Source organism: Strongylocentrotus purpuratus, unplaced genomic scaffold, assembly GCF_000002235.5.
Source record: "Strongylocentrotus purpuratus isolate Spur 01 unplaced genomic scaffold, Spur_5.0 spur5_scaffold_6, whole genome shotgun sequence".
Taxonomy (NCBI): domain Eukaryota; kingdom Metazoa; phylum Echinodermata; class Echinoidea; order Camarodonta; family Strongylocentrotidae; genus Strongylocentrotus; species Strongylocentrotus purpuratus.
Window position 1 is genome coordinate 36,618,403 of NW_022145612.1, and position 13,582 is coordinate 36,631,984.

Consider the following 13,582-nt stretch of genomic DNA (forward strand, 5'->3'; position numbering starts at 1 on the left):
TAACCAACGGACATCTGCGTGAATCCGAACATGTGTGTGCTAGAATGTCAAATCTTAAAATTCGCGTTGCGCCTTTATTACTGCCAATATCGCTATGAAACTTTCCATACTAACTAAAATTATTATGAATTTTATGTCAGTGAAATAAATACGAAATTCCATGGAATAAAACTCGAGATATTAATGTGTTTTGAGCTTCGCCCCTCGAAAAACACGACGTCTACTTTATAATGCGATGACCCTATCAAGCAATGCACGAAGTAGAGACTTGGTATGAATATTCATTAGGGTTAAATCCATACATGGGCGAAATTTTCGCTTCTCCGCTGTATTTTTTTTGGTTATAACGTTCTTTTTCATGGGGCTTCATTTTTAAAAGTTGTAGTCAGCGAACTCATTGAACATGACGTCATCGATCTCAGCGATGTACTGCGCATGCGTCTTAGGCCCAGTGCATGCCAGATCGAAACAGCTGAGCCATTAGCGTGCACGTGTGCAGTCGGCTGGCAAGACATGTATAGCCAACGCACACGCGAGGTTCAGACATGACACACATTTGAATGTATGGGACTGGTCTAACAATTTTGCGACAACGAAGGATTATTTTTGTTCGATGAGATTCGGACATTGGGGTATGTTTTTCTCTGAGACGACCCTATCAAGCAACTATGAAAAGAGATATTTCACAAGGATTGAGATTATTAAATTTTCTTTCTGTTCATACGAGGCAATTCTTTCTCGCTCTAAAAGAAATGGTGAATTTTACGGTGATTTTGTATCTCATTTTTTTCGTTTTTGTTCGTCAAAACTATCCCTTAAATTTCACATTTTCTGTGCATCAATAACTCTTTTTATACACACGAGTGTCTTGCAAATTTATTAAATACTCGATTTAGTAGCTTTGATTGGTGATATTCATCACATTAATGAAGAATTTGTCTTCGAAATTTGTTTACTTTTTTTCGCATCGATCGGTACACAATTGTTGATTTTATGCAAATGATGTTTACTGGACGAGAGTCGATCGCACGGTAATTGGGGTGCTCCGCTGTGCCTGTTCACTCTTCTTCTTGGAAAAACTAGTTTCTGGATTGATGATGGCCTACTTAAAGCTTATCTGCCGTAGTTTATAGGAGGGATTAGACTGCCCTGCAAGGTCACTGGACAGTTGGTTATCTCATCAACTCAGCTCTCAGTTAACATAAGAAAAAGAGGATCATGGGGGAGCAATGGTCACCGATTAGGCATTGTTTGTTATATAGAGGGCGCAAGTAGCTGCAAGTAGTGCAGTGGGCCTTTAAAGAGAAGGTTGAGTTCTGGGAAGAGGTGAAAAATAATTTGTGAGTTTTATCATTCTTATTATGGGTGTGGAAGAACATCAGAAAAGATATGTTCCCTGAAAAGCATGGCTCTTCAAAGTTCAAGTGCCTTCATATTCTAAATATGTCATGTAACATTGTAAAACTTGGGGTTAGGATTTTTACGCCACTTGTTTGTGTAGTCCCATATACATCTCTCTGTGTTCAGTGTTTGTAACTTTACCAAGACTTGGCCATATTTCTTATCATTTTGATGATTCCAGAACCTTGCAATACACCAAGGCCCGCCCCCTGGCATACATGAACAAGATGAACAACAACAACAACATCAACATCAAACAAAGACTAGCTTACATTTGCGACAAGCATAATGCTTCTACAACCAGAAAAAAAAAATCGACCAAGATTTGTGGAATACAATACAGAACTTGGGAGTTGCTAGACACCGGAAAACTCATCGTGGGACAAAAAGGACAAGGAAGAAGAAGAGAAAGAAGAAATATACAGTGTTCTAACAGAGTCTATTCAAGAAACGCTTAATGACCAGCAACAGATACCAGTTATCATCCGCGCACATAAAGAATGTATCAAACCAATACTTGAAAGACTTAAATGCTCCAAAGACACCAAAGAATTAAGACTTAATAATGTTTCCTACGATATACCTGTACAAATACTTGCAATATCAAACGTCAACAATGTTATAAAAGGAATATGTTCTTTTCTTTTTTTTATATTCGTATATTGTTTTAATGACTCTTTAAAAATACATGTATGCAACTTGTAGATGTACATGCATCTTTACAACTTCCTCTGTTACTTCTTTTCTTCATGTTTCTCCTCTCCGTTATTCTGACTTCATGTTATATTCTGTTTTCTTATTTTTGCCGCCCAAGCAATCTTATCATATTAACCATATATATTTCAATACTGATATTGACAAATCAATTGTAACTGTATTTTATGTTTGAAATATGCAATGAGTCTTTTAATTGTACACATGACCAATTCAGCCATTAATTGGGCTGCAACACATGTTTGTTTTTAATAAACCTTGAATTGAATTGAATTGAATTAAATTCTCCTGAAAGACATTACATGCCAAAAGGGCATTAAATGAATGATTACAGCTTATAATCCTTATTAAGAGACGTTCAGCCATCTATCGGAGTTCAAGGAGGGTAATACTTGAGTTGAGGTGGTACTCAGACAAAAAGCAGCAAAAACAAACTTTCAGTGTCTTGACAAAACTTTAAATACAGGGAAATACCTGTAACAATTTTTTCACTGGTGTTGCACGCATCATCCGTTTGTAGCCAGAAGGGCATTAACTCATATCATTTTATACAGTTAAGCCACAAGAATGACATATAAAGATCACCATTGGAAATCTGGTTGACAAAATGACAAGGAAAGAATGATGACTATGGTGATGATACACAAAGTAGCTTAACACAAAGGGCAGTGATTTCTATATATGTTGGTCTGGAAACTTGATGAGGACCTCAGCTGCTACAACTCTCACAAGAATGTAGAAGCACTTTATACAACCATCACTTAATTGGTCTTACATCTTAAGGATGCTACAAGTACAGTAGGTACTTTGAAAAGAGGAGTACAAAGATGAAATTGATAAACAGAGGGAAAGGAGAAGACAGGGCACACAGAGCAGTATTCAAATTGGCTGCAATTTCAGCTCAGAAGTAGCATTTGTTCTATCATGAGAGGGGGGTTGGGCAGCATGGGTGTCGATCCTTACGTAATACCTATTCATCAGGGGGGGGGGGATGAATGAATAGATCATCCCCCCTGATGAATATGTATCAGTTACAGATCGACACCCATGTTGGGCAGGTACATGTATCACAGGTCTCGTAACATCTTTAAATCTTAAACTTTATCCAGACTACTTGCTAGAAGTTGGAGACATGATGTACACACTGACCCCCTTCCAAATAATTTAGTGAGGAGCATTGACTTAAATAATAATGAAATCTACATGTAAACCTTTAAAGGTACTACTGTACATGTACATGTATGTCCCATTTGCAGGGAAAAAAATGAAAAGGTTAAATTCCAACGGCATTTGAAAGATAATACTAATTTAGAACTTCCCTAAAAAAGGGGGGCTTGAAAATGTCTTTAAGTGGGAAAATAACGAGCATCCAGACTGGACTGAAATACATGAATACAACGCTATATACATGTACAGGTGTACGCCTCTATTGAATGCAGTATACAATTTACTTCATTTATGCCTAAACAGGGATCTCCATTATCTGAGCAAGTTATTGATTTATAAATTCCTGTATTCACTCCATTATGTCTACACACAAAGGTTTTATTTTAGCACTGGCAAACTGCGGTGGACCTACATGTAAACACAGTAACAAGTAAACAAGGATATATGCATAATGGTAACAGGCTAACAGCTGTTCTGAATAAGCAGAATTATTCTATTTCTCATATTTTCAAGTTAAAAAAGGATAGGTGTAAAACAATGGAGTATCCAGGGGCACCCCATCCCCTGTAACATAATGTACTTTTTGCTTGTCATTTTTGTTTTCAAACAAAATTTGAGGCAAGTGCCTGTGCCTACATTACATGATATCAAGGGAAAGTCCATTCTGATACTAAGGTGGTTTTTAATAATGGGGTTTTAATAATAATGGGGGAAAAGGGACTTAATATCAGGCTGGAGTTTCCCTAGGTCATATAAAAGCCATGTAAGAGGAATATTTAGTTATACATGCACCAGCCATCTACATTGTTTGGTAATTATTTATTATTGCACTATACAATTTTCTAGTACAAAGCAAATGAGAGAGATGCTAGAAAATAGAAATGTGCTTCATGAATTTGTCAATTCGTGTTTGATCTACACTGTATATCTACATGTATATAACAAATTAGAAAACACAAACTTTTCCTCTTTTTCTTTCAGTTTTCAGTCACATTTATTATCAAAACTAATATTGAGTCAGGCTTCTCCTTTGAAGTGATACAGTGCTGCATAATTGCCATGGTAACAAGAAAGATAAATATTGCCAATCTAATGAGAAAATCCTCCCTGCTCACTAAGCAATTGTGCAGACACGAAGAAAATCAGTTTGCAATTAGACAAAGAAACCAAACAAGGGGGAATTAAACAGCTATGACATTGACCTATCATAATCACAATAGGAGCATAGCTTTCCACCGCTCTCAAATCAATATATATAACCTTGTACCTTACTACATGCTTCCAACTCAGCAAGTGTTATCTCTGCTTTTTGTTTCGTTTTGTTTTTCAAATGGACACTCCTGTTGAGACTAGCAAAATTTTTAACATAATTACGGCTATTTGAAAATTATAAACAGTTTAGCTCATACATGTAGCTATACGGTGGGTGACAATTATTTTAGTCTGAACGTCGCATAACAGCATAACAAAATGCTGTATACCGAAAGCTAACAGTGGTTTGAGCATCCTTGTACATCCTACAAGGAATCAGGGTCTTTTCTACTGTGAATGACATATTGTACAAAAAACGTGTCACTGGGCGACGCTTATCTGGGATGCACCTTGATATGTCACTTGTCATCTTGCATCCTCGAACAATCCTATTAAATAAACTGACACTTAAACTTATGCCAGCCAACACTCAACACTCCCCCAAAACAAGTTTCTTTTTATGATCTTGTGTATTTTTGTTTCAAGACATTTTTGTATGTGTATGCTGCTTTTGCAATATGATGATCAGCCTGACGATGATTCTTTATACGTTTCATTACATGTTTTGTCTAGTCTGAATGGGTTCTTTGTGTCAACTCAATCATTCATGATCTCCATGATGAAGATCTTGAAATGTCAACTCATGATTTCAACCGTGAAATGTATAATCAACTCCTTTTGACATTTACCCTTCTCATGGATCTGGAAAAACTGCCTACTAATAAAAATCTCTTTCACCTTACCGGTATGGCGGTATCGGTATATCAAGAACAACAATATGATCTTCAAAGTATTTTGCTCTGGTTGCGGACATGCACATATCGTTGTCATGCTAATTAATATTCCTTTCTGTTTTGATTTACCTCATAATTTCCATATACACTTCCACTTTTTATCAATGTTATAGTTGGCTTATTTTTCTATATAATCCAAATTCACAAACATTTACAATGTAGGAGTTTAAAGTATCTCAAATTTCTTTTAAACGCATTAAGATGTAAACCATGTTTGTCATTTTTCTATAAATAAGTTGTTTTGCACACATAATCTTAGCAATTAAATATATAAGGACAATTGGATAATAACAGATTATATTATTAGATTGAAGGATGAATTGTGGGTTTCATTAACCAACTTTTATACATTTCTTTTCTCACTTGTCACCCATTAATTCATTCCCTTCTTTCATTTATTTGTACGCAGTCTAAATTTGTTCTACAAGAATCTTTCTAGTCCTTTTCTGTTCTTTCTTGTATATTATTATCCTAATGCTGTGTTTTCTTTCTGTCTACAATTGACATTAATATTTGCCAAAATGCTCACACCCTCTCTCTCTCTCTCTCTCTCTCCCTCTCTCTATCCCTCTTTCTTTCTTTTTTCTCTCCCTTATTCTTCTCTCTCCCTCTCTCTCTCTCTCTCTCACTCTCTCTCCCCCACTCTCTCGCTCTCCCCTCTCGCTCTCCCCCCTCTCGCTCTCCCCCCTCTCGCTCTCTCTCTCTCTCTCTCTCTCTCTCTCTCACTCTCTCTCTTTCCCTCCTACATTCCCTTTCCTTCTTTTTCTCTAATTCCCTTCAAACAGTCTTGATATCTTTGATGTAAATTGATGACAAATTGATGAATCTATGATAAGAATAAAATTATAAAATTTAATACTGTGAGGGGAAAAAGCCTAGAAGACTTATTTACATCTAGAGGTCTGTACTAAAAAAGGAAGAAGGATAACTTGTTTAAAAAAAGGAACTTATTTATGTTTCGACCGGTTTTATTAGAAAAGGCTTATTTGACTAATTTATCAAAGAAGAGAAAAAGACAGGTTTACACAGAATAAAGAGAGACAACCTTTGTTCAGAGCCTTAGTATATTACATTGTAAACCTTCTTCTGGTTGTTGTGGTCATGTGGTGGTTGTGGTGTTTTTCCCCATTGTTTTTCAAATATGTGAGAAATGCAACAGATTGAATCAGACTACCGGTATAAACAAAATTAAGAATCAGTCTATTTCATTATGATTTTTTCTGTATTCTAAATTTCTGATGGTCAACTTGCTGACCATAATATCAAGTTCAAGTTCAGTTTATTTCACATCCAATACAAAAAATAATTTGGACTATAAAAACTTTCTTTTGCCATGGTCCACTATTGCTTTGGACTTATACTCAGCAAGGACAAAAAGGTGCAGACCATCTATAATTAAGATTTTCTAATAAAATAACTAATATAAAATTTATCTTTCATATATTAAAATAAACATCATAAATAGTACTTTTTAAGATTATATACCATTGGAATCATACCATTGCAAAAATGGGGCATCTTGCAATTAAAATGTAGATGAGCATTATTATCTTATGATGAAAAAGAAAATCATGTGAAACATGAAAGGAGAGGCATCTTGACCATACTTGTCAAAACCATGCAGCCCTGAGATTATGGTTAACATCCAGAGCTCAATCCTCCTTGTTGTTTCTCATTCTTTGTTTTCATTGTTTAATAAGAAAGTCTTACTGTTCCTTACAGAACAATTTGAATGGCTACTTGCTTTATTTTTGCAAATTCTTTATCAGACAGTTAAATTAATGTGCCCATCTAAGAGTGAATGGCTACTTGCTTTATTTTTGCAAGTTCTTTATCAGACCTTTTAACAGTTAAATTAATGTGCCCATCTAAGAGTGAATGATCAAAACTTTATCTTAATTGATGTTGGTACTTGGTAGAGTATTAATTTTCTTCAATTTGATATATATTTTGCTTTACTTAATTAATTGGTGGTATATATTAAACATTTCTAGCAATAAAGAGTGTCTTTTTTTTTAAGAGACTTTTTTGTTATAAGATACAATAATTATTTACCGGTAGTTTAAAGAACTTTAAACCCGCTTTAAACTCACCTGTCTACTAGAAATCCACCCGCCATTGATCCAATGAGGACACTAAAAGCTTGAGCAAGAAAAGCCCAACTCATCTCGATCAGGGTACTTCCCGTTTGACATCCTAAATCTTCCAATGTCGGACCAAGCAACGCGACACACATTCCAAAACTTCCAAAAACACTGCAGTATGTGATTGTACTGAGTAGATTGTCCTGAAAAAGGGATTTGGCAGTGTGTTTGACTTCTTTATTTTCTCCTTTCGGTCTTTCGTTCTCTTCGTCACTCCAATCATCTTGATAATTCGTCCTTTCCACATTTGAATTGGGGTCCTGAATACTAGCCATGTTGATGTGAAATTCGAAGATACTCTGCAAGAAACGGAAAACTAGAAGCGACTTGCTTCAATGTTTGAAGAGATCGACTCACTCAGAGCGGGCTACAGAGAGGCAGGTCTACCGAAACTACAGGGTGCGAAAAAGTTAGCATATAACCTAGGTGTGCCGTCGGGTACTTCCAAAGCCCGGAAATAAAACCACCTCTCGATCTCTGTTTCAGTCGTGAAGGAAATGTGTTGACATGTGAAAGAGAAGCCTCTTCTCGTAATGACTCCATGTGTCATTTGTTGAAAGTTAGCAAAGAAACATTTTCATTGCTAATAGACGTTAACCCGTGAAATTGGCCTACTGCTGCTACCCGCAAATAATTCACAAGGATCAGTATATGAGTGCATCATTGACGTGACTATACTGGCGCTCCGCGATCAAACCTATCCGCCGAACCACCAACAATCAGTGATCAGACATGCATTACACGCAGTGGGTTCCTGCAAATACCAGATGATGTAGTAGTCTACATGTAGTTCTTCTAATAATTTTTCATAATAGTACGCAAGTCCTCACCAAAAAAAGTGCAACTAAAATAAGATATTATCTTGAATATTTGACCTTTACTTCGAATGAAGACAAGTTGACTCATCTAGGAGATTAGTTGCCAGTTTTGTAATAGTGTATCCATGTGTCGTGGTAAGAGACTGATTATATAGACTAATTTGTCAACTCCGAGGTAAAAGTTGGAGCTGAACCGCGGCGCCATCCGCCCACTCTCAAACTACATGGAGCTTTTTGTAAAGCCGCCATCTACGTCGGGACAATTAGGGGTATTTTAGTGCAGATTCTTCTAAAAGCACCAAGTTTAGCCCAGAAGTAGCGGATCCAGGGGATGGCCGAAACGGGCGCGGCCCCCTACTGGTGGCGAGAAAAAACAAAGAGAAGGAAAAAAGGAGGAAGAAACTAAGCGAAAGAAAGGAGGTGACAAACATTTTGTATATACACCAGAATGCGATCGTTGTTACAACGTCTATCTCTCTGTCAATATTAATCTTAAAGGCCAACTGCACTACTGTTAGCTACTTGCGCCCTCTATAACAAACAATGCCTAATCGGTGACCATTGGTCCCCCATGATCCTCTTTTTCTTATGTTAACTGAGAGCTGAGTTGATGAGATAACCACCTGTCCAGTGACCTTGCAGAGCGGTCTAATCCCTCCTGTAAACTACGGCAGATAAGCTTTAAGTAAACAGGAGATGTCCATGACAAAATCAATATTAAAAGTGTACTTCACAACATGTTTGATATAATCAAAGAAATTCATATTCTTTTCACATTCGATAAACACATGCATTATGTCCTCTATGACATGGCACTTGGGACAGTATCTGTCGTCTGCTAATCCCCATCTGTAAAGATTGTTTCTCCTACTACATGTCACTAGGAAGAAGGAGGGGAAGAGAAAGAATCTTATTGTTTATTTTCTGTATTATCGAGGCATACAAATGCACAGGGAGGTCAGACTAAGAGAGGGAAAAGTAAGGCGATGAAGAGGGAGAGAGAACGAGAGGGGGTAGCCTATATGGCCCGGGTTCAAATTCAGTTCTCTTTAATTAATTTGACCCTTGCAGTACTGATGATCATAATTTTATCTACCATGCGATTGCCATGTGTACGCCACACCGAATAGCACCTCACATTTGTTTATTGTTGTAAAAAACTTATTGGCATGCACCCAGTAGATTTTCATCATTGTGTTTATCTTGTTATTGAAAACAAGATCAAACACAACATTAAAAGCAACAGAGTGCAACCAAAAATTCTTAACAACAATTGAAATTTCTTTCGGGAAGCCTAAAAATAAAAGCTGTTTTTGATTCTAAGGGCATCGTAGAGACGAGGAACAAATAAGAATAATAATACAACGTCGTTAAGCGTGAGACCGTTCACTTCTATCTCTCCCCTCCAAATAATCCGAACAAAGAGTCAACCGAGGGGAATCAAATGTTATACATTTTTTGTTTTCCCTACTGAGCACATCCCCCCCCCCCCGGGCAAAAAGAAAGAAAAAATGATGGGGGGTGCACGCGCCTGCACATTACATGTACATACTCCGTGGCAAAAAGGAAATAAGCGAGGGAAAGGAAGGGCAATGACAAAAGAAAGAGAAAGAGAGGGGGGGGGGGGGCTAGCCTATGGCCCGGGTTCAAATTCAGTTCTCTTTAATTTATTAGACCCATAGTACTGATGATCATAATTTTATCTACCATGTGATTGCCATGTGTACGCCACACCAAATAGCACCTCATTTTGTTTATTGTTGTAAAGAACTTATTGGCATGGGCCAGTAGATTTTCATCATTGTGTTTGATCTTAAAGCTCGCAACAAGGTAAGTAAATTATTGGAAATGGCACGCAAGGCATATTATGCACATACATTTAAGAAAACTCAAGGTAATATTAAAAAAACATGGTCTGTAATAAATGAGATACTTGGTAAATTTAGGAAGACTTTGCCTTCATATTTTATAGTATATGGACATAATATTTATGATCCACATAATATTGCAAGTTCTTTTAATGATTTTTTTTAAATTAATATTCGATTGAATATATGCAATACAATTCCTAATATTGTAAATTATAGAGATTTTTATTTCTAAAATCTGTTAATGCAAATGAAATAACTACAATTGTGCAATCATTAAAAAGTACTTAAAGTTGTGCAGTAGATGATTTTAATCCATGTGTAATTAAAAAAGTTATTAATTATATTTTAGATCCTCTTATTCATATTTTTAATATGTCTTTATGTACAGGAATTATACCATCTGAAATGAAAATAACCAGAGTCAACCCAATATCCAAAAAAGATGATGTTCATAATTTTAGTATTTATTACAGACCAATATCAGTTTTAACCTTTTTTCAAAAATCTTAGAACGAATTGTATATAATCGTTTGAATACATTTTTTATTGAATAATGCAATATTACATTCTTGCCAATATGGGTTTACCGAAAATGTATCAACTGAAATGGCTCTAATTGATGTTCATGATTATTTAGTATCTTCCTTAAGTAATAAATTGCACACTGTAGGTCTCTTCTTAGATTGTGCAAAGCCTTTGATTCTACAGAACACAATATACATATATATATATATATATTTTTTTTTTTTTTTTTTTGGGGGGGGGGGAATTATTTGAATAATCGACACCAAATAGTTGTATATAACAATGATTTATCGGACCCAATGGAAGTCACGTGTGGAATCCCTCGGGGCTCAATTTTAGGTCTTTTATTGTACATAATTTAAATTATTGTTCAAACATTTTGAAATTTGTCCTTTTTGCTGCTGACACCAATTATATCCTCTATTCTCATAAAGATATTAATATTTTATGTCATGATCTAAAAATCTAATTTTATATATTTTCATTATAAGCAAAATATTATTTCAGCTGATTCGTTGAATGCATTACATATAAAGATGAATGATGTTCCGATAAAACGAGTGCAATCAACTAGCTTTTTATGTGTAATTATTGACCAAAATTTAACTTGGAATGCTCATATACTTGCCATTTCAAACAAAATTTCAAGAAATATTGGTGTCATCAGCAAATTACGTCATATCTTGCCACAAAATATTTTGATTTTATTGTATAATACAATGGTTTTACCGTATTTAATGTATGGTAATGTTGTATGGGGTAACACATACCCAACGCGATTACAACGACTGCATATATTACAAAAGCGTATAGTAAGAATATGTCTTATGTCTGATTTCAATGCCCATTCAATACCGTTATTTCAACAACTACAGTTTTTAAATATTTTTCAATCGAATCAATATTGTATATCACTCATGGTTTTTAAACATAAAACTAATAAACTGCCGATTAATCTTACCACTATGATGAAATGTAAAAAATCTGTTCATAATTATAATACCAGAAATCCTGATAACTATTTTATTAGAAAATGTCCATCAACAAGTTTTGTATTTACTTTTCGACACACCAGAAGCGGATCTAGAGGGGGGGTTGGGGGGTTGCAACCCCCCCAAAAAAAAAAAAATCCGGGGACCATTTTTTAAAATCTTATCTTTTTTTTTAAACTTGTAATTTTATTTTATTCTATTTCTATGTATTTATTTCATTCATTATTATTATTATTATTATTATTATTATTATTATTATTATTATTATTATTTCTTTTTGGGGGGAGGGGGGGGGGGTTGGGCGAACAAATGTCACAGAGTCCCTTGCCCCCCCCCCCCCCCATCAGCTTTTTTGAGGACACGGGCCACCGCCGAAGTGACAAGCTAGGCCAGCGTTGCCGATTCTCATCCCCAAAATCCCCACATTAAAAAAAAAAAAAAAAAAATTGGGGGATTGTTGAAGTCTTTGGGGATGAAAAATAAATATTTGGGAATGAAAATAATATTGAGTTTTATGAAAAACGAATTTGGGGATTTTCTGTCAAAATTTGGCAACTTTGGGGATATTTTAAGTGTCGTTTGGGTGGGGATTTTGTGAAGATTTAACCTGGCAACGCACGCTGAGCTGGGCTGCTCATTTCCTGGATTACTTGTTCAAGTTGCTCACTTTTTTATCAGTCTGATCTGAGTGTAGTGACAAGCAATATGGAAGCAAACAGACCCCCCCCCTTGGGCGGCCCAAAAAAAAAAAAAAAAAAAAGGGGGAAAAAAAAGAAGAAAAAAAAAGAAAAAAAGAAAGAAAAAAGAACGCACGCTGGAGAGAAACCCTTTCAAGTGCAAATATTGTGAAAAGATATTCAACTCATCTGGTAACTTAACCAAACACATGATAACTCTGGATATAACTGTGTATTTAACTGTTACTTGATTTAAAAAGACGTTATCATGCACTGCTTTTTATGGTCTCCATTGTGTTAATAGATGCCAGGAAAACATCACTTACGGGGTTCAAATAAACACCCCTAAAAAAAAATCGGCTCGCCGCTTCGCGGCTCGTGGACGATGCTCCGCATCGTCATTATTGGTCAACCCCCCCCCCCCTTAGCAAAAAGCTAGATCCGCCCCTGCACACTGGCCCGAAAATATGGAATTCTCTCCCCAGAAATATCCGTGATACTACTTTCTTTAAAGGTACACTGTCCTACTTGCAGCTACTTGCTCCCTCTATATAGAAAACTTCCCCAATCGGTGCCTGTTGTTCCCCCATGATCCTCTTTTTCTTATGTTAAATGAGAGCTGAGTTAATGAGATAGCCACCTGTCACAGTGACCTCGATGGCTCGCTGTGTGGTCTAATCCCTTCTGGCTGAAGTAGTAAAGCCTCCCTTTAGAGGTACTATGTCCCATTTGCAGGCCAAAAAAATGAAAAAGTTAAATTCCAACTGCATTTGAAAGATAATACTAATTTAGAACTTCCCTTAAAAAGGTGGGGCTTGAAAATGTCTTCAAGTGGGAAAATAACGACTATTGGTTGTCAAATCGACTTTAGGGCTATAGAGCCCAAAAGTAATGGTCTTGATTTTCAGACTATTGTACCGAATGGTCATACTTTTTATGCTGCGCCAAGATTCAATCAGTTTAATCTTGGCCATCACAAGAAGTGGGTTATTGATGTAGACAAATGCTCATGTACCCTTTACAACTCTTTTCATGTATGTTATTACCAAAGAAGAAAAAAAGCCAGTCAGTCACTCAATAGTGTCTGACAGTGAAGTCTAGCAAGTAAACGGATTTCCTTGCATAATTTGACTATGAGGACACTGCTAACGTTTAAATTTCACAGATAGGACATTCATGACATATTCATAATTCCTGCAAAGTTATACAGCATTTGAGGTTGGCTGCA

General features: G+C 36.0%; 1 protein-coding gene across 1 annotated transcript in view; it reads right to left on the reverse strand.

Annotated features, from left to right (window-relative positions):
* Window positions 1–8,222, reverse strand: part of LOC100888148 (major facilitator superfamily domain-containing protein 4A) — a 92,826-nt gene extending 84,604 nt beyond the window's left edge. The window contains exon 1 of the mRNA XM_030972813.1: window positions 7,421–8,222. Coding sequence (XP_030828673.1) covers window positions 7,421–7,746 — 326 coding nt within the window. The 5' untranslated portion in view covers window positions 7,747–8,222. The remainder of the gene's footprint in view (window positions 1–7,420) is intronic.
* Between the last annotated feature and the right edge of the window lie 5,360 nt (window positions 8,223–13,582).